General features: G+C 43.7%; 1 protein-coding gene across 1 annotated transcript in view; it reads left to right on the top strand.

Annotated features, from left to right (window-relative positions):
• Positions 1–26663, top strand: part of ctdp1 (CTD (carboxy-terminal domain, RNA polymerase II, polypeptide A) phosphatase, subunit 1) — a gene marked incomplete at its 5' end in the record, with an annotated part of 78100 nt that overhangs the window by 3876 nt on the left and 47561 nt on the right. The window contains 9 exons of the mRNA XM_080516592.1: positions 247–340; positions 1085–1213; positions 1646–1796; positions 4230–4320; positions 5375–5541; positions 11773–12816; positions 15779–15920; positions 16321–16542; positions 17913–18066. Of these exons, the coding sequence (XP_080372718.1) occupies positions 247–340; positions 1085–1213; positions 1646–1796; positions 4230–4320; positions 5375–5541; positions 11773–12816; positions 15779–15920; positions 16321–16542; positions 17913–18066 (2194 nt within the window). The remainder of the gene's footprint in view (positions 1–246; positions 341–1084; positions 1214–1645; positions 1797–4229; positions 4321–5374; positions 5542–11772; positions 12817–15778; positions 15921–16320; positions 16543–17912; positions 18067–26663) is intronic.

Consider the following 26663-nt stretch of genomic DNA (forward strand, 5'->3'; position numbering starts at 1 on the left):
AAGAAATGCATTTTGAACAGGCCACAGTGGCTGTTTGGGTCTTTATGTCTATTTTTCTGTCGACCATCTCCATGCAAACATCCTTCCTGCACTTTAGAATTTGCATGCAGAAGCTTTGCATTATCTTCAAGGACCTGAGATCCAATACAGACACACACACTGACATCTCTTGCTCGCTCTCTCGCTCTCTCTCGCGCAAAATTGCCACTAATTTCTCTCTCTCTTTAAAAATAAAATCCCTCTCAGGCTGCAGAGCTCCAACGGGAAGCAGCAGATTCCCATCTCCACGGCAACGGTCTCCATGGTGCACAGCGTCCCCGAGCTGATGGTCAGCTCCGAGGTGAGGGTCTGTCTGCGTGTTATTGTGAATTAGCTGGTGTGTGTGTTCGGTAGAGGCTCTTTTTTTTTTTCTTTTTTGTTGAAGCCGTTCCAGGATTTTAGTTCCGTCCTCCTTGTCAGGACGTCTCAAAATCCAATCACTTCCTCTGTCGCACAAAATAAACCCGCCTACCAAGTTACCAAATACCTCTTGGCGGAGGTAAACTAGTAACTGCTGTGTATTTTTAAGAGGAGCAGCTTTAGCGCCATGGAAACGAACCTGCGTGTCGCTGTTAAACATTTGTAGCAAAATGTATTTGATCTACCTGAAAGTGAAGCTAATTTAAGTAAAAGCTACACTTTGTCCTGTTATTGCATTATATTCTTCTGTATTCATTTGTTTCACCTGTATCCTTGTCAGCTACTGTTTCCCAGGACGTGTGGCGTTCCTCCAGGTTTTACCCTGGGCCTACTTCTGTTTAACATCCACATGCTCCCTCCGACTCCGAGTTACAATGAACAGAAGTACAACTTGTTAGTTACCTACCTTGAAAAGTCTATGAGCGAATAGTTGTCATATGAAGTAGGGCAAAGTAGTGAACTCATACTCTTCTGATTCAAAGTGATCAAAATCCCGTGGTGTTCCTCAAAGCTTTATCCTGGGCCCACTTTTGTTTTAACATCTACACGCTCCCTCTGGTTACGAGGTAAATTCTCGTCCGGTTTGCGACGGTGTTCTTACCTCGGTTGGTTCCTCTGTCCTCAGCAAGCGGAGCAGCTCGGCCGAGAAGACCAGCAGAGGCTGCACCGCAACAGGAAGCTGGTGCTCATGGTGGACCTGGACCAGACGTTGATCCACACCACCGAGCAGCACTGCCAGCGCATGTCCAACAAGGTGACCCCCCTCACGCTGCTACAACCCGACATCGAACACCGCGTTTCTACGGCAACGGTTTCAAGTATAAGCGTGTAGAAGCTCCCGCAGCAAGTCGTGTCCTGGCGGGCCAGCGACGTCGTTTTCAGTTTTCAAAAGAGTTTTCTGAGATGAAAAGGCAAAAAAAGACGCGTTTTCCCTTGAAACGTCACGCAAACAAGGCTTCGGGTTTAATTACCGTATTTTCTGGAGTAGAAGTTACACTTTGTGTTTTGCAACATAATAAAAAGTGACTTCTATGTCAACATATTCCAGGACCTGCCACCTGCAGCCACTAGATGTCACTGTCTGACAGTAGAAAGCAGCTGCAGGACAATTAAAAACACAACATCCCATTGTTACCATATTATTCCAACAGTTGCAGGAAAAACTGGATTTTCTTCTCCTCCTCAGGGAATCTTCCACTTCCAGCTGGGCCGAGGAGAGCCGATGCTCCACACGAGGCTCCGCCCCCACTGCAAGGCCTTCCTGGAGAAGATCGCCAAGCTGTACGAGCTGCACGTCTTCACGTTCGGCAGCCGCCTCTACGCTCACACCATCGCCGGTAACGGTCGCTCATTCAGCGCCTCGCTATCTTTTAAATGTGTTCTTAATCTTCAGCGACAATCGTCATAGCAACTCTGACAAACTCCAAGACGATCAAAAACAAAACTTTCCCTGGAAAACGGCAAGGTTTTATTGCTCGTTTCCACGACAACGACAACCCGCGTCACTAAAACGGGAACTTTTCTAAAACGGCTTCAAGTTTTTAACTTATTTCATCTTCATAGAAGAAAATGAAGTTTTTGTATCAACTGCTGGAGTTTACAATGACTCAATACAAGAACAATTATCAACAATATCTTTAGGCGATTTATGACAAGAAATCTGATATTACGAAACAAATTGACGATTTAAGACATTGGTTCACTTCTTTCATCATTCTTTTTATACATGTCGATATATATGTATATTTATGTACACGCACCATAGAAATACAGATATAAAACACACATCTCGTTTGAAAAGTGTAGGAAGAAGCAAAGCATCTTGAACGATCATTATTTCTCTGGTAACCTCAGTTTTTCCATTATAAATAATATTAACTGCACTTTGGAAGAGACATTCATCCTTTCCTCCCTTGTATTTCATTCTCTAAGTCAGTGTTTTTCAACCACTGTGCTGCAGCACCCTGGTGTTCCACAAGATATAGTCAGGTGTGCCGTGGGAAATCATCCAATTTCACATTTTTTTGAAAAAAAAAAACATTTGCTCTCACAGCCGCTATCATTGCAGTGTGAATAGCAATCATGTATGAATACTGTGGCGAGCGCCGCGGTAGAATTGCTCTGAGTGGAGATTATTTTCTGCAAGCTGAACACCAGAGGCTTTTATTTTGACATGAACATACGCAATAGGAACTTCATAACAGGATGACACTCCACACAACACATTTCTCACTCATGGTTTCACACCAACATCCAACAAACCAAACTAGACCAAATAATGAACTCTCTGAACCGAGGAACAAAAACACAACACAAGCACAAACCAACACACAACAACCCTCAATAACCTCCGGCAACACATAACCTGAACTCCCATCATGCCCTGCAGCGACCAATCGCTACAATACTCTTCACCACTAGATGGCAGCACAGAACTTTGCCAGTGAAATGAAACTTAACAGACGTCAGTGTGGTTAATCTCCACCTGCTGCTTCCATCTTGTATCAAAGTACTGTGTCAGTGACGGTGATGGAGAAGTTTTTGAAAAGGAAGAATGTTCACCAGGATCTCAGTTCTTCATCCATCAGGTCCAGGTTTCACACTGAGGGAGTAAAAATAAAAACAAGAAATTGGGAAATACTTTTTTCTGTATTTATTTGATTCCTGTTGATAAAGCATTGATGAGAATGACTTTATATTGTTAATAGAGGCTACAGAGTTTCACATTTTAACATTTTAGTGTGGCGGTGTGCCTCCAGGTTTTTCCAAAGAAAAAAGTGTGCCTTGGCTCAAAAAGGTTGAAAAACACATATCTCGTATCCTGTTACCTTTGTCGAAGCTCAGAATCAAACTACAGGATTTGAACCCCCCCTCTCTGAGTTTCATCCTTCCTCCTGCACAGTCCGTCTGTGTCCACAAGAGGGAAGCGTCTCCTCGCCGTTCGCCTCCAGCCTCCCTCGCCTCTCAATCTGCTGCCTTGCTTCCATGTTTCTGCATGAAACTTTAGTCTGACCACACACACACACACACACACACACACACACACCCTCCCGAAGCCCCCGGCGTGTCCAGATGTTGTGCTCTGCTCACATGGTTTTCAGTATTCATGCTGTAATCTGTCATAGAGGTGTATCTGTGTGATCGGGCCGGCCTCCTGCTCTGCTCTGCTCTGCTCCCCGTGTGATGAATGTTTAATGCTTTTTCTATTGGTTTTCACTGCTGACCCTGCTGGGGGGGACGGGGGGGGGGCTTCACTACATCACACTCCCTCTAAAACTGTCATCAGCACCGAAGGCGGATCGAAGCAAGCAATAATGGAGTCATAGTGTATTGAGATATTAGAGCCAATATCATGATGGAATAATAAGATGTCGCTTTGCAACAACTCTTTGAAAATGTATTGACGGCAGCTAATAATGCAAATTATATAAATATGACTTAAAGTTTTCAAGGTGTTACCTTGTCGATGACAAACCTGCGTTTTTATTTTTTTTAAGATGTATTCAATATTTATTTCATAGTCCTTTTCACCTTATTGATTTTTATGTATTATTTATCATTGTGTTGATTTGATTATCACCATCATGGGATGGATAAAGTCTTCCGTTACATTATTGGCGTGTAAAATGCCAAAAGCTTGTTCCACTATCGTCTCCCGTTATTTAAAAGTAGGAGTTTCAGAAGTGAACTGAATCAGAACAAGGTGAATTAACCCAGTTCAGCCTTGGAGATGAATTAAAATTCAAACATGCATCTCTTTTTTTTTTTAGGCTTTCTGGATCCTGAAAAGAAGCTTTTTTCTCACAGAATCCTTTCCAGAGACGAATGCATCGACCCGTTCTCCAAGACGGGGAACCTGAGGTAAGAAGCCAAACTATCAATGTCTGGAGCCTTTTACATATTTTATTTGAGAACCAATTGAATCTGTGTTAATCAGCGGAGCCATAAGCGAATAGGAAGTTCTTCGGATTGGGATGTTGGGATTTTTTGGTGTTTTCATGACAGAAGTTGTTAAAGATGAGCTATTTAAGTTTGAAACCCCCAACTAGTTCTTCTTTGTCCATAACTTGAGATGTTGGACTGAACCCGGGGCTCTGCAGCTCCACGAAGCTTTCACAAAATAAGTTAAACACACATTTGGTTTTTTCAACATCCCACACTGAGTTTCTAAAATCTCCTCCAGGCTAAAAATAGTTAAGGAAGGTAACATAGACAGAATAGCTGAACTGGTTCAATTATACAAAATAGCTTAAACTACTGGACTGAAAATACATTTAAAAAAACAACTACAGGAAAACATTTCAAACTAAAATCAATAAAATTGCAAGTACAGTTGTTTATGGAAATTAAATTGGATGAAGGGAAAAGAAAAGAGATGAAAAATCCCCACAAAACTCAAGAGAAGAAAGAGAAATAGAAATAAAATATGAAAAACGACATGAGGAGAATGAATGGAAATAGACAAAATACTGAAAGAAAAATGAAAAGAGAAGAAAAGGCAAAATTAAAGAGAAAGAAAAGAAGAGTCCTAAAGCTTTACATGACAAACAACCGGCCAGAGAGGCTAAAATACCCAAAGATCCATAAAACAGCTAAAGCAGCAAAATCCATTAAATATCTTTAGAAATGATTCTATTATATTTTTAACAAAAGCTACAAATGTAATAGAATATATCTAAATTGTAGAAATGACAACGGAACGTCTTAAAGGATGCATTGCTTGATTGAATAAAACGCGAATTCCCACATATTGTGTTTCTTCCCGTCACTTTGATTGTCGCCTCCTGATGCAACCACGTCTTATTATCAAGTGAAATCCGGCGACTCCCGACAGAAAGAAAGCGCTGCTAATTTCCGCCGCCGCCACGACGGGTGATTGACGTCTTGTTTGTGTGTGTCGCCGGCGGAACGACAGGAACCTTTTCCCCTGCGGCGACTCGATGGTGTGCATCATCGACGACCGCGAGGACGTGTGGAAGTTCGCGCCGAACCTCATCACTGTGAAGAAGTACGTGTACTTCCAGGGCGCCGGGGACATCAACGCTCCGCCCGGCTCCCGCGAAGCTCAGACCGCCAGGAAAGGTAGGGGTCTGGGATGAACCCGATCGGGGGCTGGAACGACACGAGCTCGTCCAGGTCCACCAAATCAATGTTTCATGGCGAGAATGTGGAATACGGTTTATTTATTTTTTACGTTTTTGTAGCCATTTTTTAGGAGTTTTAACTGCTTTGATCGTTTCTGGCCAGTTCTTTTTTTCAGCTATTTTAACATTTTACCCCATTTGTACTGCATTCTTGACTGTTTCAAACATTTTGGCCACTTTTTTTTTTAAGCCAAGCCTCTCACTACTTTATTTCCTGTTTATTTTTTCTTATTTTTTTTAAATCAATTTTGTCTGGTTGTTTTTGTTTTGTTTTTTGGAGGCAGGGCCTCTTTAAAAGATATTTAAAAATACCACAGTGAACCAAAAGGAATTTTTTTCCACAAAACGGATAAACGATAGACGATACAAATAAATGTTCCGACTTGTGTTTTCCTACATTTTGCATTCAGCAAAACAAACTTATTTATCTCGTTGTTGTATATTTAGACGATTGGTTCACGACTTTGAGAGGAGCTTTTATTTTTTTGGATTTAATTTTTTCTTCCTCTCCTCTTAGTTGGTCATAGTTATAAACTCAACTGTTGCCAGTTTATGCAACCCAAAGAAAGCACTGTCCACTTGGTGGTTTCCAGCACCGTGTACACACACACACACACACACACACACACACACACACACACACACACACACACGGCTAACAAGCGAGCCAGCACACGGCGTCACGCGGCTCTCTGTGGCGCGGAGACAGGAGAGCACTGGAGTGTTTCCTGCTGGGAGTTACTGAGCGCTTCTAAAGGTTTAATTAGAAATACGCTGAACCCGCGTCTCTCCGGAGCTGTCGAGGATTTTCATTTAAGTCTCATCTGGAGAAAGAAAGAAAAAAAAACTTCAACGTGACATTTTTTCCAACGTCTCGACCGTTAAAGGTGTACAGGAGGATGTTCTTTTTCCGGGTGGATCATCAAGACTATTGGTCCTCCCAACTGTCAATCATTCTGGTGATATATTACGTCAGGCCGTCGTACGTGCTCGTCCCCAGGTAGCGTGGATCTATTAGTTTTCACTTTCTGCGCATGCGCGCTTTCAGGTGTCTATGGTGAGCTACGCCTTCAGCGAGCTCGCAGTTCTCACCGGGTACTTTGGAAATGGCAGAGGGTCGCAAGAGAAAACGTGTCTTGGAAGTGTATGAGAAGAAGAGAAAGGCTTGGGAAGAGAGAAAGAAGACCAGAGTGTTTTTGGGAGATTGTTTCACACGATGGCGCTGAAAGCCCAGGTTGGGCTTCCCACTGATGCTTCAGTCGTGAAGTTTCTACTCCACAGGTAAAGTTTGGCTTCTATTTGGAGAAATCCATTTCAAATCACTTCCAGTAAAAGTTATCGACGTCTATATTGTAACTTTCCAGGGTTGATTAGTTTGTTTTGTAATTTGCATCGTCAGTAGTTATTACGATGAGCGATGTGAGCGACGGCGACTTGTGACTTGTCAACAGAGCGTGCACGAGGAGAACTGGGCTCGTCACGTCTCTTGCACATGTTTTAGTCGGCGTTCCGTCTCGGGAGCAGGGAGAGCGTTGCGCATGTGCATTTTTTTCAAAAGGTGGAGAGGGCGGGTCTTTCCTAAAATTCGGGAAAATCCTCCTGTACACCTTTAAGTTGGGATTGTTTGGTCATGTTTTCACACTCGAGGATACAAAATGTGTCCACGTATTGAAGAAAATAATCTGGAACAGGGGCTGTGATGGTCTTCACCTTAATGATTTGATAAGTAAGAAAGTACTCCAAGTATTTCTGGACGTTATATTGGTGGTAATGAAGGATTCCCTCAGACGCTGTCAGGATGTGTCACTGGTACCTGGATTCATATTGATCGTCGACTTGAGTTTCAAGTGAAAAAGGCTTCAAGTCGCTGAAATCGCAACTTTTCGAAAAACGATCTGGTCTCGTCTCCATGGAAACGAGGGGGGGGGGCAACTTTCTAAACCACCGTGTAATTTGATCTCAAAGTGATCGTGTGAACGAGGCTGAATTTAAGCCTGGCGGTAGATTATGACACTTTTATTTCTCTTTGATAAAGACGGCTGCTTTCTTTTGCTCTGCCAGCCCCCCCTTTTTTTTTTTTTTTTGCAAATGCATCACAGTTTCCCCCCCAAAATTGTTTACATTAAGAGACCTGAAGAATCAACAAATATCGAAATGAGACTCCAATCGTGCAGACATTTTAGAAACGTTATATTCCCATCAGTTTTATCAACAAATTAGGCAGGAATAAAGCAGTTCTTGCTTCTTCTTTTTTTTTTCCCACAAAGCGACGTTTCAAAAGTTTTTTTTTTTTTTTAAATCATATTTGCCATTTATTTGATCATTTTCAGCGATTAAACTCTGACAGCGTAACTTTTAATCTCATAAAATGAGTCCCAGGCCCCGCAGGCGGTTTCAGAAAGTTAATGACATTTTATTTCTGGTCACTCTTTTTCCTTTGAAATGAAACCCGACGTTCCCCTCGTGGATTCCTGTCACACCGACTCGCCATGAGAAATCAAACACAATTAATGAAGTGTTATTTAAATGATCAGATGTGTTCTCGGTTTTTCTCCTGAGGTCATTTCAGTGGTTTTCTGCGGGTGAGGGTAACAAATACTCATTGACAGAGATGCACCGACACAGGAACTGGAGCATAAATTAGGATTAAAGGCCTTGTGAAATGTAAAACACTACTTTGCAAAAAAACGATAGTTTGGGTTCTACTTCTAAGGTTCCTCCGACTCTGCCCCACCACTGTTGTCGCATAACAAAGTTATTTGAATTTTGAATCTCCAGCCGAGGAAGTCGGGGGGAATCCTTCTTCGTGGGCGTGACGTCAAGAGTTGTGCAGATCTCCATCTGTTGTGTTTATATCGGCTTGTTTCCCTCTGAAATATCAAAGTTTTAACAGTGTTTTGAAGTTATAGTCGGTGTTTTATGAGACTTGATGAAAGATTGAGCCTGGAAGAGACCGAGAGAGGAGAAAAGGAGCACAGGCGGCAGGAGCAGCTAGCTGCTAGCTGCTAGCTCAGGCAGCTAGTAGACGATCAAGTAATACCTGGATTTATCTTCGGTGATTCCGCACAGTTGGAAAAGCGCTTCGACATGATCCAGGAAGTCGTTCTGCCAAAAGTCAGGACGCCTCAAAGTCTCAAAGGTGAAAACTGGCGGCTGCTGAGGCGAGGAGACGAGGACGAATGGAGGACGAAGCGTCTTCTTCCTCCAACATGTTCCAGACGGGGTCACCGATGGCAGAACGACCCTTCTGTGTCTTCTTCATCAATCACTGGGTTTGAAATGATGATGATGATGAAATATGGTTAAATTCAGCCTCTTCGTGGTCAAAACTCTGATCCTCCATAATGTAAACACAACTTGGGCGTGTGCACAACCAGTGATGTCACTCTATTATTGTCAGAAGCTCCGCCCAGTAGAGGAAATACCACTGTTTATCGGCTATTTTCTCGCAGATTGCCGTGTTTTAACATTTTACCCTTGAGGCCAGTTAGCATAAAAAATGTCCCTAGAAGCGACAGCCAGAGTGTTTTGGAGGTCGAATTTTCATTTCACAAGGACTTTAATGTGATTTGATAGGTTGGCGTGTCGCTATAGGTTACTACTTCATGCTCATTGTTTTATAAAAGTGTCGCCGGTGTTAAACGCCAAGCTGAGCCCACAAACCTTCAGGAAGCCCAATAACAAAACCACAGTTTGACCTCGGTTCGTCTTCCATTAATGTCTGAAGCAGCGATGATGTCGGTGGAATTCTGCATTAAAACAGCAAAAAAACAAACAAGCTACGCAGAGTCAGCCAGTGTGTCTCCATAGCATCAGTTGCAGGACCCCCACCCTCCACCCTCCTTTTTTTTTTATTTACACCCACTCTCAGGCTGTCACATCAATTATCTGATGGCTCCTGCTCACACTGATCCTGTGTTCCAGAGGAGTCTGAGCTTCATACGGGGTTCAGCAGTTCACCCACTGCACACACTCCGTTACATAAGTCAGTCACACAGAAGCTCCCTCTGCAGTCGAAGCAGGTGTGGGGGGGGGGCTTGTTCGCTTGCAGTGGCTTTGTTACTTTTAACAACTTGTCACCGCTTTTAATGCCGCGTGTCAAATTAAAAGCCCGGAGCACTTTTGCCTTAATGGCGACACGATTGCTTCTTTTCAACTCAGTATTACCAAAGGCAGCGCCGGCGCAGTTGGATAGTTTTAATTCCACATTTATCTGGATAAAATCCAATGTCGTTCGCCTTTCGCGTGTGACACAACATTAATATGCAATATTTTAATAAACCAAGCAGTTTTCTTTCTATTTTCACATCATTTGACGACAAAGAGTGGACTTTAGTGGTTTGCTGCGTTACTGCATGTGGATAATCCCAGATAATAATCTGGAGGTGAAGTGTTCTCTTCCCATCATTGTGAAGCGGAATTCCCCAAATGTCAGATTGTTAATAACCGTCACTAATGACGATCGGGAGCAATAGAAACAAAGTGTATACGTTTACCTAAGCAGCTCCTCTTGAGACACACTTCTTATATTAACCAAATACCGAGTGGCCCTCTACGGTACAGAAAAGGTTTTATTTAAATTGTACTGTTGTTTGTCTGCGTGGTTGTTTGTGTTACACTACAGCACCAACTAGTGGCCTGGCATGCAAACTACATCATCTTTTCTTTTTGTTTTTCCTTTCTTTCCGTTTCTGTGTGAATGGCTCATGCTTATTATAAAACGTTGCCATTTGAATGGCATTTCCAGTCACTTTCCTGAACACCTCACGTGTTTTCTGTGGACGGATGTTTGCGGTTCAGTCATGGAACCGACAGACCTTCTTTAAACACGCTGAGGTTTGTTCCTATGTCGACTCTGTTTACTCAACAATGTCTCAAGGGGGGGGGGAAAAACGCATCGTTTCTGCATTTTTTAAGTGTTCTGCCTTTAGACTTTGTCTGTCAACACTGAAACGGGAGAACACTGACATTTCTTGCATTTCAAAAAAAAGTTCTGCTTTCACAGCGTTTTCAAAAAGCCAAATTTTCAGTGACTCGGAGCACAGTTGTCGTATGAACGGACGCCCAAAACGCAGCGAAAGTCTCCCGTATTTACTTGAAAATGTCACTTTAAATAGAGCCTTACATAGGCTATTGTTTTGTAGGTTATGTTGATGTATGATGTAGACGATTGAACCACTTTGCAACTCACTCTGCAAACCGTCTCACTGCTGTGACTCGGCGAGCCCGGGGCAATCTGATTCATCTCTCAGAACTATTTGCCAACAGGGCAGCCAGAAGAAGCTCTTCCCGTGCTAAAATCTGGGTTATTCCTCTGTTTACTGGTGCAAAATGTTGGAAAGGTTATGACTAAGCGCTTTGTAATTGCTCAATTTAACCTTCCAGAATGCATTAAACTGAAGTGCTTGGTGAAACTGGCAATAACTACCTAATGAGGTTAGTGAATTCCAAATGATGCATGTACTCTAAAAGATATTTTTAAAATCAAGTGCTAACCAAGTGGCAAACACATGAGGATAGAAGGTTTTCTCAGGCTCTAATTAGACTATGAGTGCCAGTGGCTGGAATTGGCTCACGCAAGTCATATAAGGTAGCTACAGCGACCGATCGCCGCTCTGCAGCTCAAACATTACCCAATACTTTATTTCACGAGAAATATGTGGACAAGGCGGCGGTGTATTGTCGCTAATTGTCTAATAAGGAAAACTTTAAGGCCTCGTGTTCAGGACATTTTTGTAATTTCAGAAAAGTTTCACGTTTACACAGCAAAAAGCCATGACAGAAACATTGAAAATGATGTAGTTACCATGCCAGGCCAGAAGTTGGAGCTGTTGGGGTTTTTTTTTTTGTGATGAAACTCCTGTAATTTCTGGACTATAAGCCACTACTTTCTTCACACACTTTGAATCCTGGAGCTTAAACAATGACACTGCTAATTTAGGGATTTTTTTTTACACGTTATGGGTGATGCGTTCAAGGGCATCACGCAACTCTGACCTTTCTTTCTTTTTTTTGGGAAATTACGGTACAAAGTTTTTGCTTCAGAAAAGGTTGATGTTTACACAGCAATGTTTTGAAAACGACTTCAGTTCACACACACACTGAAAACAATGTCATTAGCATTATGTATTCATCTTTAAATTACAACTTCAATCTCTCTTTTTCCCAGCAGGGGGCCCCTCAAGCCGACTGGCAGAAAGCCCAGAACACGTCGGACCGACTGGCGCCGATGAACAGAACAACGGCCTCAGGAAAAAGTTAAAGGAGCAGAATGTTTCCGGAAGGGAAGAATCCACGACGCCTCAATCCTCTCAGGGAGTAGCAACCAATGAACGGACTCACCCCACAGGTGTGCTGGATACCGAATTAGGACAAGGGTCTCAGGCCGAGGTGGACTCCGGGGTGGGCTCAATGGAAACTCAGGTGAACAGTGAAACGAATGTTTCGGAGGACAACGGCAGCAGGACGCAAGAGGTACAAAAAGATGCAAAGTCGTCGCAGAGCCACGCCTCCAATAATCTAGACTTTGACCTTTCCAGCGACAGCGACAACGACTCCGTTGTAGAAAAGCCTCCCTCGTCAGACAGCGATAGTGACGGCAGGGCCGGTCAGGCAAAGGATTCTGGGAAGGACGGAGCCACTCAGGAAGCCACCAACGCGATCAAGGGAAGCGAAGGGGACGGCAAAGAAGGGGTCGAATGCGAGAACCGCTCGGACGTGGCGGAACCCCCGGGGGTCGCCCTCCCCGACCCCGAGCTCGGCAACGGCTGCCCAGATAAGAGGGAGCCCGAGACGGAGTCCCAGAATAGCGAGCAATCGGGCGTCACCATGGGCGAGGAGTTGCTCGACCAGAGCATGGAAGACGAGGAGGAGGACGAGGAGGACGAGCCCGATCGCGACCAGGACGATCACCTCATCTACCTGGAGGAGGTGCTTGAGAGGATCCACGCCGAGTACTACGCCCGCTACGAGTCCTTCCTGAAGGAGGGGGCCGCCGACACGCCGGACATCCGCAAGATCGTCCCCGAGCTGAAGGGCAAGACACTGGAGAGCACGACCATCGTGTTCAGCGGCCTGTACCCGACCAACTACCACATGGAAAGGACTCGCGAGTACTACCACGCCAAAGCCCTGGGGGCCAAGATCGACAGGAATCTGCTCCTGAGTTCCCAGGACCCCAATCGAACGACACACCTCATCGCAGCCAGGGCCGGTAAGTCGACTCAAATTCACCGCGTTACCAGGTTTAGAGTCGTGTCGTCTGTCACTGTGGGATTTGAATCCGGTCTTTCTTTCTCACTCATTTTTGTTTTTACATAACTGTGTGCTCGGGGCTATTTATAATTGACGGATGTCAGGATTGGCTAATGATGCCAGAATTCAACGAGGCTCATGCAAGGCTTGTTTAAATGTCAACGGAGTTTCAGCCTTCGGTCTTAATTAATCTTAATTGGTAATCAAGCATTTTGTGTGCTCTGGTTAAATGTCTTGGTGTGATACTGCTGAAGCTGCTGCCGGCTTTCTTCCTCAGACAAGTTACTTCCTCAGTTAATTTGGGACTGTGTGCGTCCATCCCTCCCTCCTTTCCTCCCTCCCTCCCTCTACAAGTCCTGTGACGGACTAATAATCTGCCCAGAGTGTACCATTTGCCCATTAGTTGCTCAGCTCAAGTATACAGCTGGTGAAAGAAGTTGAATCGTAAACCCTTTGAACCCCACAGTCTTTTTTTCTGTGTTCCATCAATGTATATGCAGTATATCCACAAGTAACCTGAATTATTAGGGCTCAGCTAGTTAGAGTTTTAGAAAACAGGCCATGATACTAAACAAGACCCAAGAGAAATCAATGGGAAATGACATTGTTTTTGTTTGTTGCATCCAGAAAAGTTTCATGTCTACCCAGCAAGATTTTGATGGGAAGTCAAATCACTGCGATTTTAAATATTGACACCCAGCACAGAGCTGCGTTGCAGTTTTGTACATGTGAGTTGACCAGCAAACGAATACAGCAGGGAGAGTTTTCTTTTTCAAAAAGCAAGTAAGATCAAACCGATTATAGACTTACAGGATGCAGAGAATACATATTTCTTTTTCGATATCTCCTGGAAAATCTGAGTGGATTCGCACGTCCAACTTACCATCGAGAAAGAAGCACAGGAAGTGGCGCCGTTGCCGTGGAAGCCGATCCCGCTGAGAGCAGCACTTGGCAATCACTCACTTTGTGCACCACCAAGAGAGAAATATCAGCCAGAGATGGAATCGGGGGCGACGTAACAGCGTGACCCTTTGTCTGGAACGAGAAATGTCTCTTGTGTTGCCTGAACAGCCGACGGGTACCGGATGGTTTCACCGCGCACGTACGCCTGTCAATCATTCACCTCACGGTTACTGTCCTGTGTCGAAACTCTCCATCACTCCTTTTTATGTCCCCGAAGCCAACGAACAGACTCTCTCTATCAAAATGAGGCAATGTTTTCAAGTGAAAGCAGAATATTGGGGCTCTGTTTACACCAGTGTTTTTCAACCACTGTGCCGCGGCACACTGGTGTTTCCGCGAGATCTAGTCAGGTGTGCCGTGGGAAATTATCCAATTTCACATTTTTTTCTAAAAAATCATTTGCTCTCACAGCAGCTGTGAGAGCAGTGTGTTGCAGAGTAATCATGTATAAATACTCTTCGCCACTAGATGGCAGCACAGAACTTTGCCGGTGGAATCGAAACTTAACAGACGTCAGTGTGGTTAATCTCCACCTCCTGCTACCATCTTGTATCAAAGTACTGTTTCAGTGACGGTGATGGAGAAGATTTTGAAAAGGAAGAATGTGAACCAGGATCTCAGTTCTTCATCCATCAGGTCCAGGTTTCACAGTGAGTCAAAATAAAAGAAAGAAATTGGGAAATACTTTTTTCTGTATTTATTTGATTCCTATTGATAAAAATTTGATGAGAATGACTTTATATTGTTAATAGAGGCTACAGAGTTTCACATTTTAACATTTTAGTGTGGTGGTGTGCCTCCAGGTTTTTCCAAACAAAAAAGTGTGCCTTGGCTCAAAAAGGTTGAAAAACACTGGTTTACACGACGCAGGAAAACGCAACTTTTCTAAAATGCTCAGATTCTGTCTGTTTTTTTCAGAAACTATGCATACACACCACGGCCGTAGTAAATAGTTCTTCTGCACATGCTCAGTAGATGGACAATATTGACAAGGTTTGCCTCCAGAGTGCCTTGACTCCTCGTCCATATTCTACCGGGACTTATTAGTTTTATACTTGGTCGTCTGTCCATACAAATGTCTTGTTAATGCTTCTTGTGTTTTTGCTTTTCAAACCCTTGCCGTCTAAATGTGAAACTTTTCTGATGGGAAAACTTAAAAATGGTGCATTTTTACTTGAGACGTTGTGTAACATGACATTCTGAGAGAAACTTCAGAACGAAGTCACCGGAGATGAATGTGGCTCAGTATTTTCTGTTGGACCAGCCTGTCCACGTCTGACATAGACCCTCTGAAGGAGCCCAGGATGACTTAACAGAAGGATCACAGTTGATAAATATATACATTCTCATGTGCAGGCAGCATAAAAACTAACATTATACTAACTAATGTGGAAATTGCACTTATTTTTTCAAAAAGACTTTCTGATAATTTGAGTTTGAAGATTGAGAGGTGAAAATACGGTACAACCTGCGTACATGGAGACCCATAATTACATCTTGGAGTGTTTGTAGTTATTAAAAGTCTTTCATCTAATTAGTTTCTGGCAAACTGCACGTTACAACTGCACAAATACAGGAAGTTGTTTGGTACGAAAGGAGAAAATGAGATTTTTAGTCATGCACATCGAGGGTCGCCTCAGGTTAATGAGTTTCCGCACTCAAAAATGTCCGCGGTGTTTCTTTGTCAGACTTCAGCCGTGTCACTGAAGCAGAGACGCTTTCATCTGCCGGCGGTTCCAAACACGACAAACCCCGAAACGTATCAGTGAAAGTCACAATAAAGTGACTCCCAGAGACGGATCGTCCTCGTTACCCCGCTAATGGTATTGACCGGGCGGCTGTTTTCTGCCTGAATAAAAGCCGAGTCATCGACCGAGGGGTACTCTCGTGTTTGTTTGAGGTCAGTTTTGAGTCACGAGGTCCGAACCTGTTCTTGACTTGTCGCCGTGGTCACTCAGGCACGGAGAAGGTCCGCCAAGCTCAAGGCTGCAAGCACCTCTATGTGGTCAACCCCGACTGGCTGTGGAGCTGCCTGGAGCGCTGGGAGAGGGTGGAGGAGCAGCTGTACCCCCTGAAGGAGGATTTCTCCAAGACGCTGAGGTGAGCGAGGCAGACATCCGTCCATCACTTTAAGCACATCGAGCGTTTTTATTTGGGAGGCGCCGATTCACAGATGGCTGCTTACCAATACGAGCAATTCTTAAATGTCTTCAAGCCTAATTTATTCTCCATATGCAAATGATATGAAGGCTCTATTGTCAGGAAACTCTAATGCTACGTCACCTCCAACAGCCTAACAGTCGACATTATGCACCGTTGACTGTAGCATGTAGCATTTAGCATGTAGCTATGCACTGAGCAGTTAAACTAATGAGCGACAGGGGGCTTATGATCTATTACTTGCATCGGGGATCTGTAAGGAGTACAAGTTCTCCATGCAGTATCGGCCCGATACCAATGTCTCCCGACTTCTTATATCGTTGTTCCTGCTCGTTCGTAGGAGCAACAGTCCAGCAGCTCTTTCCGATCATCAAGAATCCCTGCAGAAGCAACTCTTCCACCCGGCGCCGGTCCACCCGAGGCCCCCGGCTCCGGAGGTCCGGACCTACGACCCCGTGACGGGGAAGCTGATCCGGAGGGGACCTCAGGCGCAGCGGCCGCCGTCGTTCCTCCAGACGGGCTCGATGTCCCTCTCGGATCCCAGAGAGCAGACGTGTCTCAGGTAGGTGGATTGACGGAAGCAGATTCTGGCTGCTAAATGGCGAAATGGTCACAGGCGGGGTTATAAACGGCTGGAAACTCGCCGTCGGGTCTCAACCGGACAGCTTCGGTATCGTCTTTTTCGCGTCACACGGAGCCAAGGGAGAAAAATCCAATTCTGTGGCTTGTCAATACGCCATGTTTCATGTTTACAGCACCCCGGGTGTATTTATGTCATCTGGCACCACCAGAGCGCTCATGAATGAATAACCGATTATGAGTCAGCTCACCGAGACCATTAAGGAGACGGAGCCCTCCGACAGTACATGTCTTCTTAGGGTACGTACCGTCTGTTGTAAACGCCTCACTTCCGCTCCATTCCTGCTGTTGTGAGGCTCACGGCCACTTATTTCTGTACCAAAAGAAGCATCAATGAACATAAAAACCTGTGAATTCATGCTCCGGGAAATCAGCCGATCAAGTAGGTCCAATGTGGGACATGTAAAGACATTAACATCATGGACGTAGCTCTTTGTATTTATTGAAGTCATTCTCTAAAGACTTATTAAAACTTCGAATAGACACACCAGCAAGTCGGAAGTACGTTATTGTATTCCTCCGTCGGCTATTGGCGCCGAGCAACTCATAACAGATGTTAAATGTATGGATTGGACTGACGCTTCACTCCCAGAGGAGACACCAGGCAGAGGAACCATATAAAAAGCTTTTATCCTATGGGTTGATGGAGCTCGGCGGGCGAGGACGGACACAGTCCACGTACGTCCTCTCAGACGAGCGACGTGTCTTTATCCGCCTCTTGTCTCGGGATTCCAGTCTTACATTTCGACGAGGATGATGTGGCAGGTGCAACAAAGGCCTCGCACTTCCCCGGAGTCGCCTCGCTGGTCTTTTGTCGCTCAGCCGCCACTCGGAGATGCTCATGAGTCCTCGGTGTGTATCTTGTCACGGCGCTGCGTCGGTGTGACGGCCTCTCGGGGAGAAAACACTTCTTTAACGCCGGGTAAAGCCATAAGCGCCCGGCGAGCGAGACAAACAGGAGGGAAAATCGAAAAATGGATCATAAAGTTGCAGAGTTGAGTATAGAACATGTGAACAAAAACTTAAAGTCAAGAATAAAACCTAAACGTCAACCATGAAGTCAAGAAGTTGAAGCTGAAAATGTTGCGAATAGAATCTCAAAGTCAAGAATAAATCGAGAATTGGGTGAAAATGTTCAGAATAAAATGTGAAATCCAAGAATAATACGACAACGTGTAAATAAAATGACGATTTTTGCAGATCTGTGGAATAAGTGGTGAGGAACTATTGCCAGAACCTGGGTTTTGTGTGTCGGGGTGTTTCACGCTTGTCCCTCTGGTCCCGGCCTCCCAGGGGGGCGGCGCCGGCGCAGCAGGACGAGGCGTCGGGGTCCGGGCCGGACGATGAGCAGCCCGGACCGTCCCGCAGGAAGCGGCAGCCCAGCATGTCGGAGACGATGCCGCTGTACACGCTGTGCAAGGAGGATCTGGAGAGCATGGACAAAGAGGTCAGGAACAAAGCGCCCGGTCTGGTCGACTCCTTCACGTCTGGTCGGCCTCAGTGAAGCACCGCAGCTTCAAGTGAGCCGTTTTGAAAAGGCACCATGTCGAAAATACACTTTCTGTACTTTCTTTTTTTTGTAGAACTTAAAATTTGACTTGTTTAAGTATTTTTCTTTCATATATAAACATATAATAATCTTAACTAATCTTGTTCAAGGTAAAGTCATTTTTATTTACAGTCTTAAGGCATTCACTATATTTTTAACTGATAACGGAAAGCTTCTTGACTCATCGCTGTTGTTTTGAGCTGCTTCATAGAGTAATCCTGGTATTTTCTTTTAGCACTTAAAACTACATATTCTTGGATTTCATCCGTTTCTCTCGCCTTGTGTTTAAATTGAGGATTATTCCGCTGTCTCTAGGTGTGCTAGCACTAGAAATCCCACCGATCTGGGCTGAAATTCCTTAATTTGAAAGCAGAACGATGGAAGACGCATAGCAAGCATCAACCGGTTGCGACTCTCGCTGTGCAGAAACCCTCTTTACGTAACCCTCTCGTCTGGAGTGGGATCTATAGGTCCTCCTCTTGACTGAAGGAGCGGCGCGTCGCTGGGATTAGTCAAGCTGTTCAATGACAACCTGAGCGCCCCGGTGGAGGCGTGCAGAGCAGCCGCGCCGCTTATTAACTCACTTTGACTCCTGAGGTTAAGTAACGTCGTAGCAGCATCAGTCTGACTGGGGGAGGAGGGGGAGGGGGGAGGGGAGGGGGGGGGGTCAGTCACATTTACGTGCTCGATGACAGTTCAACAAGAGTTGCGATGTCGTGGCGGAGCGGCCGTCCGCCGCCGACCGCCTGGTCTGTCCTGATAGAAGTCGTCTCGCTTCTCACCGCCGTCATTCATCTCCGCCGGCGCCCTTCCACGTCCACGTCCACGTCCACGTCCACGTCTCCCGCTCTACTCTTTATACGCCCGTCGTCCTTCTACTCCTCTGTTTCCTCATTTGTAAGGGAAGAACCTTGTATGACAGCGACCTGCCGCCTCCTCCAGTTGAACCTGGCCCCGACGATCGGCTCATAAAACACCCCAAACAAAGTCCAAAGAAAAGGCTTGACATTAAAGTCTTTTATTCGTCACATGCAACAATTATACACAATATGACGTGCAGTGAAAGGCTTTCGTACATGTTTCACACTGAAACAACAGTTTTTACTGTCATAGGTTTTGATGTAATTTATAAAATGTTGAGGTTTTGTGGTCATTTTTTAATTTATTTCCCCTCTTGACTCATTTAGCTGTTCATCACAACTGTTTCCATCCTCACAGTTTCAGCGAGACTAGCATTTTATTTTATTTCTGCTTTAATCTTTTTTCCTTTTTGATTTGTTTTGTTTTTTGCTTTTTTTCAGTTTTTTTTGTTTTTCTGCCTTTTTATTTATTTTTTCTTTTTATGCGTTAGAATTTTTCCTTTTTATTTTCTTTTTTCCATTTTATTCCGTCCTTTCCCTTTTTTTTCCTTTTTCTGGAAAGTTGAGATAAACAAGTTAAGAGAACGTAGATCTTGTTAAACATGCCATTCTTTCTCCGTGTCAGATTTTTTTTTTTATTTTTTTTTTTTTTCCAAGCTTAGTTCATGACATGTCACATATTCCATTCATCTGCAGGTTGAAAGAGAGCGATAGTAAAGTAGTACCTCTTCATGATATGAAAGAAGAAGAAACTTGAGACCAAGTGAAGTGCTTCCGTTTCAAGGGGCAGTAAAAATCCGTCCCCAGAGGTACAATTGTTCTCAAGTCGCCCCTCGTGTTTTGCTGCAGAAACGGGGCGAAAGAGTGTTCCTCTGCATTTGTGTTTTGTTGGACGTGAGGAGGACAGCAGGGAATCTAATGGTGCTTCTCCTAATAATGGATAAATGCTCCACAATGTCAGGCCTTTTGAAAGGTTTGCGTGCGAGTCTTTGTGGTTGTACATTTTATATTTTGAAAAGATAAATAGTCATAGTGCTCTGAATGAATCCCAATGCTGTCGTGAACCTGGCAAATAAATGGCTTAAATTCACTTGGTGGTCACATGAAAAGCAAAGGGGTTTTTTTATTCTTTTTTTTTTTTTTTTTTTAGATAATGGACCTGAAATGGATTTGTTTCCTACTTATGTCACAAAATGATGGCGCTCCCCCGACTTCCTAAAGGCTCCACTCCTCTCGGGGTGCGCCGGAGTGATGAGCAAGTTGAGAATCGATGCCGCTAATGTGCTAATTATTCATCGTGTGTGAAATCCAGGAACAAGACGTGGCTCCTTAGTGTGTCCCTGGCCTTTCATTCATTCAGTGTGTCACCCTCTTTGTCTTTCTTTCTCGTGCGTGTGCTCAGGCACCGCTCCGGTTTTTTTTTTTCCCCGTAATCGGCACCGTCGTTGCAACGTGTCGTCATGGCAGCTTGGACCAAACATTAATTCCAGATCTTAATTAAAGGCCGGCCTCCTGCCGACGAAGCTCCGGAGTGGCGCTGAATGAAGTTGGTTAATGACGTGTTCAAGTGCTCAAACCGGGCGTCGTTCCGAAACACCGGCTCGCATTTATTGTGCAAATGTGACATTTAGAGTTCTTTAGCATTTCGCCGATAGAATTTCACGTCTAAGCTGAGGCGATCCTTTAAAACCGCGCTGAGCTCAGTGTTGGTTTAGGAAACTCTCGTTTGTTTTACTTTAAAAGAGCAGAGACGAGCAGCTTTATGTCTTAAAGCAGGGGTATCTAACCGATTTCAGTTGAGGGGCCACATCCACCTAACCTGACCTCTGGAGGCCCAACAAGTCAAACATCACATGTTAAACTGCAGATATGGACAAATGTCAAAGTCTTTCCTTCTTTTGATCCTTTTGTAACTGCAAGGATTTGCCAGTCTATTCTGAAATGTACATATTAAAGTTAATCAGATATTATTATATTTGCAACAAAAAAAACCACAATATCTGGATCTGGATATCGTATTTTTATTCAGGATAAAAACAATTTGTCATCATCTGGAAAAATGTCTTGAGTTTACGTGTCTAAAGTATCACTTCACATAAATTGGACACCTTTATTGTGAAAGGTGTTACATTATGTGACCTCCACATTAATTAATTCTGACCAAGGGCGGTTTTGAATGTCATTTTTGCCAATCTAGTGTTTTTACATCAGCCTCTGTCAGTTTTCATATTTATACTTTAAAAAATGAAATTAAATAAAAATCACATGGCGGGCCGGATTAGATCCTGTGGCGGGCCGCTTCTGGCCCCCGGGCCACATGTTTGACACCCCCGTCTTAAAGTGAAATGTCCCACAGAATTTCCTCTGCACCAGACCAAAGACTTTACACCGGCGGTGTCAAACACATTTTAGATGCATGCCTTATGTTTGACACCTCCGGTTTAGATTGGCTAGATTTCAACCAAACCAGAAGATTAGCAAACATAACGGAATACTACAGAAACATTTGTACCGAGCCAGTGGTCACTCAATATTTTAATATGTGGGCCGTATGAATCCTCTGTCGTTCACATATTCAGCTTTGCACTGGTTGTAGCAGCACACTTTTTAAAAACTGAAACAAGCCAGGGAGAGAGAGGACAGACTTCCTTCACTCCCGGAGCATCACTCCATCATTCCAGGTATGGGGATGATTATTAATGTTGGAAAACCACTAGAAAGTGAAATTTGTTTAATAAGACCCCTTTAAATAAACCAACTAAAATACACATTCAGGGTTTCAAGAGAAGGTGTCCATACAGCCTGTGTGTGTTTTTTGAGGCCAAATATATTATACACTGTCCACATTTCTAATTATCCCATTTAGTCTAAATTCCCTGCTGTGATTTGACGTCTCCTTTTCCTTGAAATGGAATTAGTATCATCGATACCGGACTTTTTGTAGTTTCCTACGACACTGATGTGCTCGTGCCTCATTTCCTGTAGCCTTTCCCTCACTCAATGTTTGTGCTCTGCCTTCTGGAAAGTGGCTGGTTTGGTTTTTTTTTTTTGTTAATTTACTTTACGGCTTGGTATTTCCTCTAAATGTCAGAAGAGCCTGGCTCTGCCCGACGACGGCATGCTGACTGCTGCGAATTGACAACAGCGGGCAGCAGCTGGAAGACTTTCTGAGTCTTCATGTTTCCAACGTATCGATGGATAAAGGAGCATCACGAGGCTCAAACTGTGAGGAAGTGAACATGCTCCTCAAATCAGCTTTATATTTGTCGTACTTTCTCACTGTTGAACATTCTCTTACTGTGGAGTCCTTCAAACACAACCTTGGTTCAACATCTTTTTGAACTGTCAAAACATTTTTTGAAATAAAAAAAAGAAAAGAAATTGAAGTGAAGACACTGACTGGACAGAAAGATCCTTTGAAGATACCCTACTTTTGAAATGTCGTCCTCTTTGGGCCACATTAGCTAAAGGCCAGCCGCTGACATTCTTAAACGCTGGAGATCTTCGGGGGGGAAAGAAGCCGCCCTAATTGGCTGCTGCTCGGAGCACATCTGAGTGAGGTGGACGGACTCACATTTTAAATGTCACCAGCGGTTACATGGCGCCGTGCGGCGGTTTACCTGGAGCAACACGTGCCCGGCGCCGGCTGTAACGGCGGCGCGCCAACGGGCTGACCTTTCGTTTCAAATTGTTGTTCCCTTGTTCGTCGTTGACCGGACGACACGACACATCACGCCGCCGCCGCCGCCGTCGGGGACTGAGCCAGTTGAAGGCAAATCGTGTGTGCTAATGCTAAGCTAACTGACGGAGCAGGTGTTTTTAATAGGCTTGAAAATCTGGAGACGAATCCATCACATTTACTGCACATACTTAAGGAGGCGTCCGTTTTTCAAGATGGCGGCTGATAAAGTAATCAAGATAAAGTTCAGCCTGTATTTATTTCCTGGACGTTCACGTGAACAATTTCACTGGTGACTCAGCAAACTTGATTAGGGTGACTTGGAAAGAGAGAAAATGTGTATAAAACAGTAAAAATTCACCAATATTTATATTCAAGTGTTTTAAACATTGTACATTGCATATAATGTATCGATTGGAGGCTTTGTTTTTGACAATGTTTTCATTTTAAAATGGAAAACTTTGCGTTTTGGGTGTCCGTGTACACGACAGTGGAGCCACTGAAAACACCATGTAAACAGACATTGTTTTTGAAACTTTGCCACGAAAAAGCAAAACCGATCCATTTTCACTTGAAATGTCGTGTGAACGAGACTGGAAATACTTTAGAAAAACAAAAAAAATGTTGTGGAATGTTTTGAAAAATTAGGTTTGTAAGGTTTGTTAGTAAAGCACATGGTTTGATCATTACAATCTAAGTTTTGTCTTTCAAAGGAACAAATTCTCTAGACATGAAGACAAGATTAGTTTCCCTTTTACAGTTCGTATTGGATCTTAAAATACTTTTTTTTTTCTTAAAGCGTGTAATGAACTGGTTCGAACATGAGAAATCCTTATCTGTTGCATTAAGATTTCATCACCTCCTTTAAAGGGTTTCTATGAAGACGTCACACATCAACGCATCCCTTCCTTTGAAAGACAAACCTTTCAAATCTAATTACTAAAGCTGATTAGTCAAACGCTTTCCTCTTCACTTATCCAACATGCACGCGGCTGCATGAACCATACTTTAGAACCACCCGATGAGTGTAAATCCAAATCTTTCTCTTTTTTTTAGTCCAGCTCTGTAGAGGAGAAATAAAACAACTGATATGGCTTGTAAAACAAAGGCGCTACGCTGCTGCACAGAATCGAAAGAAGCTGCAGATTATTTTGCATATTCGTCGATACAAAAGACCTCTTTCACCCCACACTTGATCTCCAACCATCGTTCATCTCATGTTGTTGTTGTCAGCCGCAGCAACTTTTTTAACTTCAGCTAATAATAATTTTATATATTCAACATCAAACAAAAGGTTTTGTAGATAAAGCAAAGGTTTATGTTTATCAACCGTCTCTTCTTGTTGAAGGTAGTTGCTGTATGTTTTGTGGTTCAGAGCTCATTTTATTTGGTTCAGTTTGTAAAAAAAAAGAAAGAAAATAAAGGGAAAATGTCTTGTTGGAGATTGCCTTGTTGCTAATATTTCAATAAAAGGCCCAGGATGTTTTTCCTTCCCCGTTTACACAACAGCATTTCAAGTGAGAACACATTGGTGGTTTTTCTTTCTTTCTTTTGTTTATTTTTTTTCCATTTCAGAAAGGTTTTGTGTTTACATGCCAACGTTTTGAAAACGGTCAAAACAATATAGTGAGCGTGTTGGACCATGATTTAGCGCTGTTGGTTGTTTTTACAATGGAACCACACATATATAGATGTGCAGAGAACAATATGCTGCAAACATTGGCAGTGACGCTATAAACATTAGCAGTGACTGTATTGACATTAGCAATGATGCTATAAACATAAGCAGTGACGCTATAAACATAAGCAGTAACGGTATTAGCATTAGCAATGACACTAGGAACATTCGTAATGACGCTATAGATATTAGCAATGATGCTATAAACATAAGCAGTGACGCTATAAACATTAGCAGTGACTGTATTGACATTAGCAATGATGCTATAGACATAAGCAGTGACGCTATAAACATAAGCAGTAACAGTATTAGCATTAGCAATGACACTAGGAACATTCGTAATGACGCTATAGATATTAGCAATGATGCTATAAACATAAGCAGTGACGCTATAAACATTAGCAGTGATGCTATAAACATAAGCATAGCATTAGCAATGACACTATGAACATTAGTAATGACGCTATAAATATTAGCAACAATGCTATAAATAGTAGCAATGGCGCTATGAACATTAGCAATGACGAACGCCGACGTTATGAGAATATGGACTGGGAGTCACGACACGCTGGACTTTGTTGGCGTCCATCTACTCGCGCAAGTGCAGAACTATTTACTTCAGCTTTATTGCCCATGTGCAGTAACGGCGTTTCCTAAAAGTTGTGTTTTCCCCTTTTCCATGGAGATGGATTTGGAACATTTTCATTGGGTCCAAGCACCGTTGTTGTGTAAACAGAGGCTCAGTTTGCCTTGAATGCACAAATTCATTTATTTATGCAAAACATTTAAAAAAAACAACAACCCCAGAATGAATAAAAACAAAAACAAGACACTCATCCAAATGAGCAATCAAGAGATCAGTTGACACACACTCCAATTTGACGTGTTACATGTTTGAAATATATTTTCCATCAATCTGCTGATCAGACTGGGAGGAGGCGGACAGCCGTACTAACGTACGTGTATCTATGTACTGAGTAGCGTAACGTTGGCTCATGGGTAAGCGGCAGATGTTGGGATGAGGAGATCTCCGTTTCTTCAGCCCGTCATCACATATGTTTTCAACCCCCTCTTGAGAGTTTGATCAAATCTGTGTAGTGTGTGTTGGATGTCGTTGGATCATCGTACAGTCAGACGAGAATTCAACTTGGGTCATCGCCATGGCGACCCTCGGGGGGGACTCGGACTCGACTCATTAAAGCCCGGGATCACAGGAGATCTCGGAGTCATCAGTCATCCTCCTCCTCTCTCGACCTGCAGCCATCGATCTCTTACAAGCATTGCTGAGATGAGAATCTCTGGGACGACTTTTTGCATGAGTCGGCAGAATACCGGGTCCAATCGGAGGGTCAGTGCGTCGACGCCACAAATGTCTGCTTCATTAGTTAGCTTAGCATTAGCACACATAATTAGCCTTCAGCTGTCTTCAGTACGCCGGGTGCTTCCTAATAGTCCTTTCTTGTACACTTTTCCTTAACCCCGTGCAGTCATCCATGGGGTGTAACCAGGAGTTAGGAGGCTTAGTAAAGGAGTTGGAAAAAAAGCAATCACATTGTTTTGACAATCAGACCGCACCTCCACTAGGTGGCGTAACAATAATAATCCGATGGTGACGCAGGTTAGAGATGTCTGCCGTGGTGGAAAAAAAACAAAATGGACAAAAAGCGGATTTCTCCCACTTTTCCCTTGTGACTCTAACCGCTGATATAATCTCCAATATCACAAGGTTTGAATGTAAACCAAAGGAAAAGAGGAACGAAAGGTAAACGGCTGCCAGGTGAATAAAGAACCAATCAAACTGAGAATAGGCTGCGCAAAAACTTTACTGTGTTTGTTTTACAACGTCCATAATGTTCATATTTGGGATCTTGGTTCTCGTTGATTTAAAGTTTTTTTTCAGTCATCCTGAGTTTCCCTGAACGCTCAGTTGACCGGGTCCCTTTAAATGTTGTCGCCGCAATGAATTGTGGGGCAGCATGAGCTGGGCTCCTTTGGTAAAGGAAGCGTCAGTGTTTCCGAGGCTAAAGGAGGTTTTAAAAGGAAGCATTGAGCCTCCTTTCCTTAGCTTGGTGAGAATTCCAACGCTCCTTATCATGGGGTTGAGGAAAGGTGGATAGGAAAGGAGATAGGAGGGACTATTAGGACGCCTGCAGTTGGAGCTTTATGGAAGAGCGAAGGAGCCCAAGGCGAGCCTCCTCATGCCCAAGGACTTAACCAACGGTTTAATGGCCCCATTTTAATGTTTTATCGTCACAATAAATGGCCAAGTTTACGCAAC

This window comes from Blennius ocellaris, assembly GCF_963422515.1.
Source record: "Blennius ocellaris genome assembly, chromosome: 20".
NCBI lineage: Eukaryota > Metazoa > Chordata > Actinopteri > Blenniiformes > Blenniidae > Blennius > Blennius ocellaris.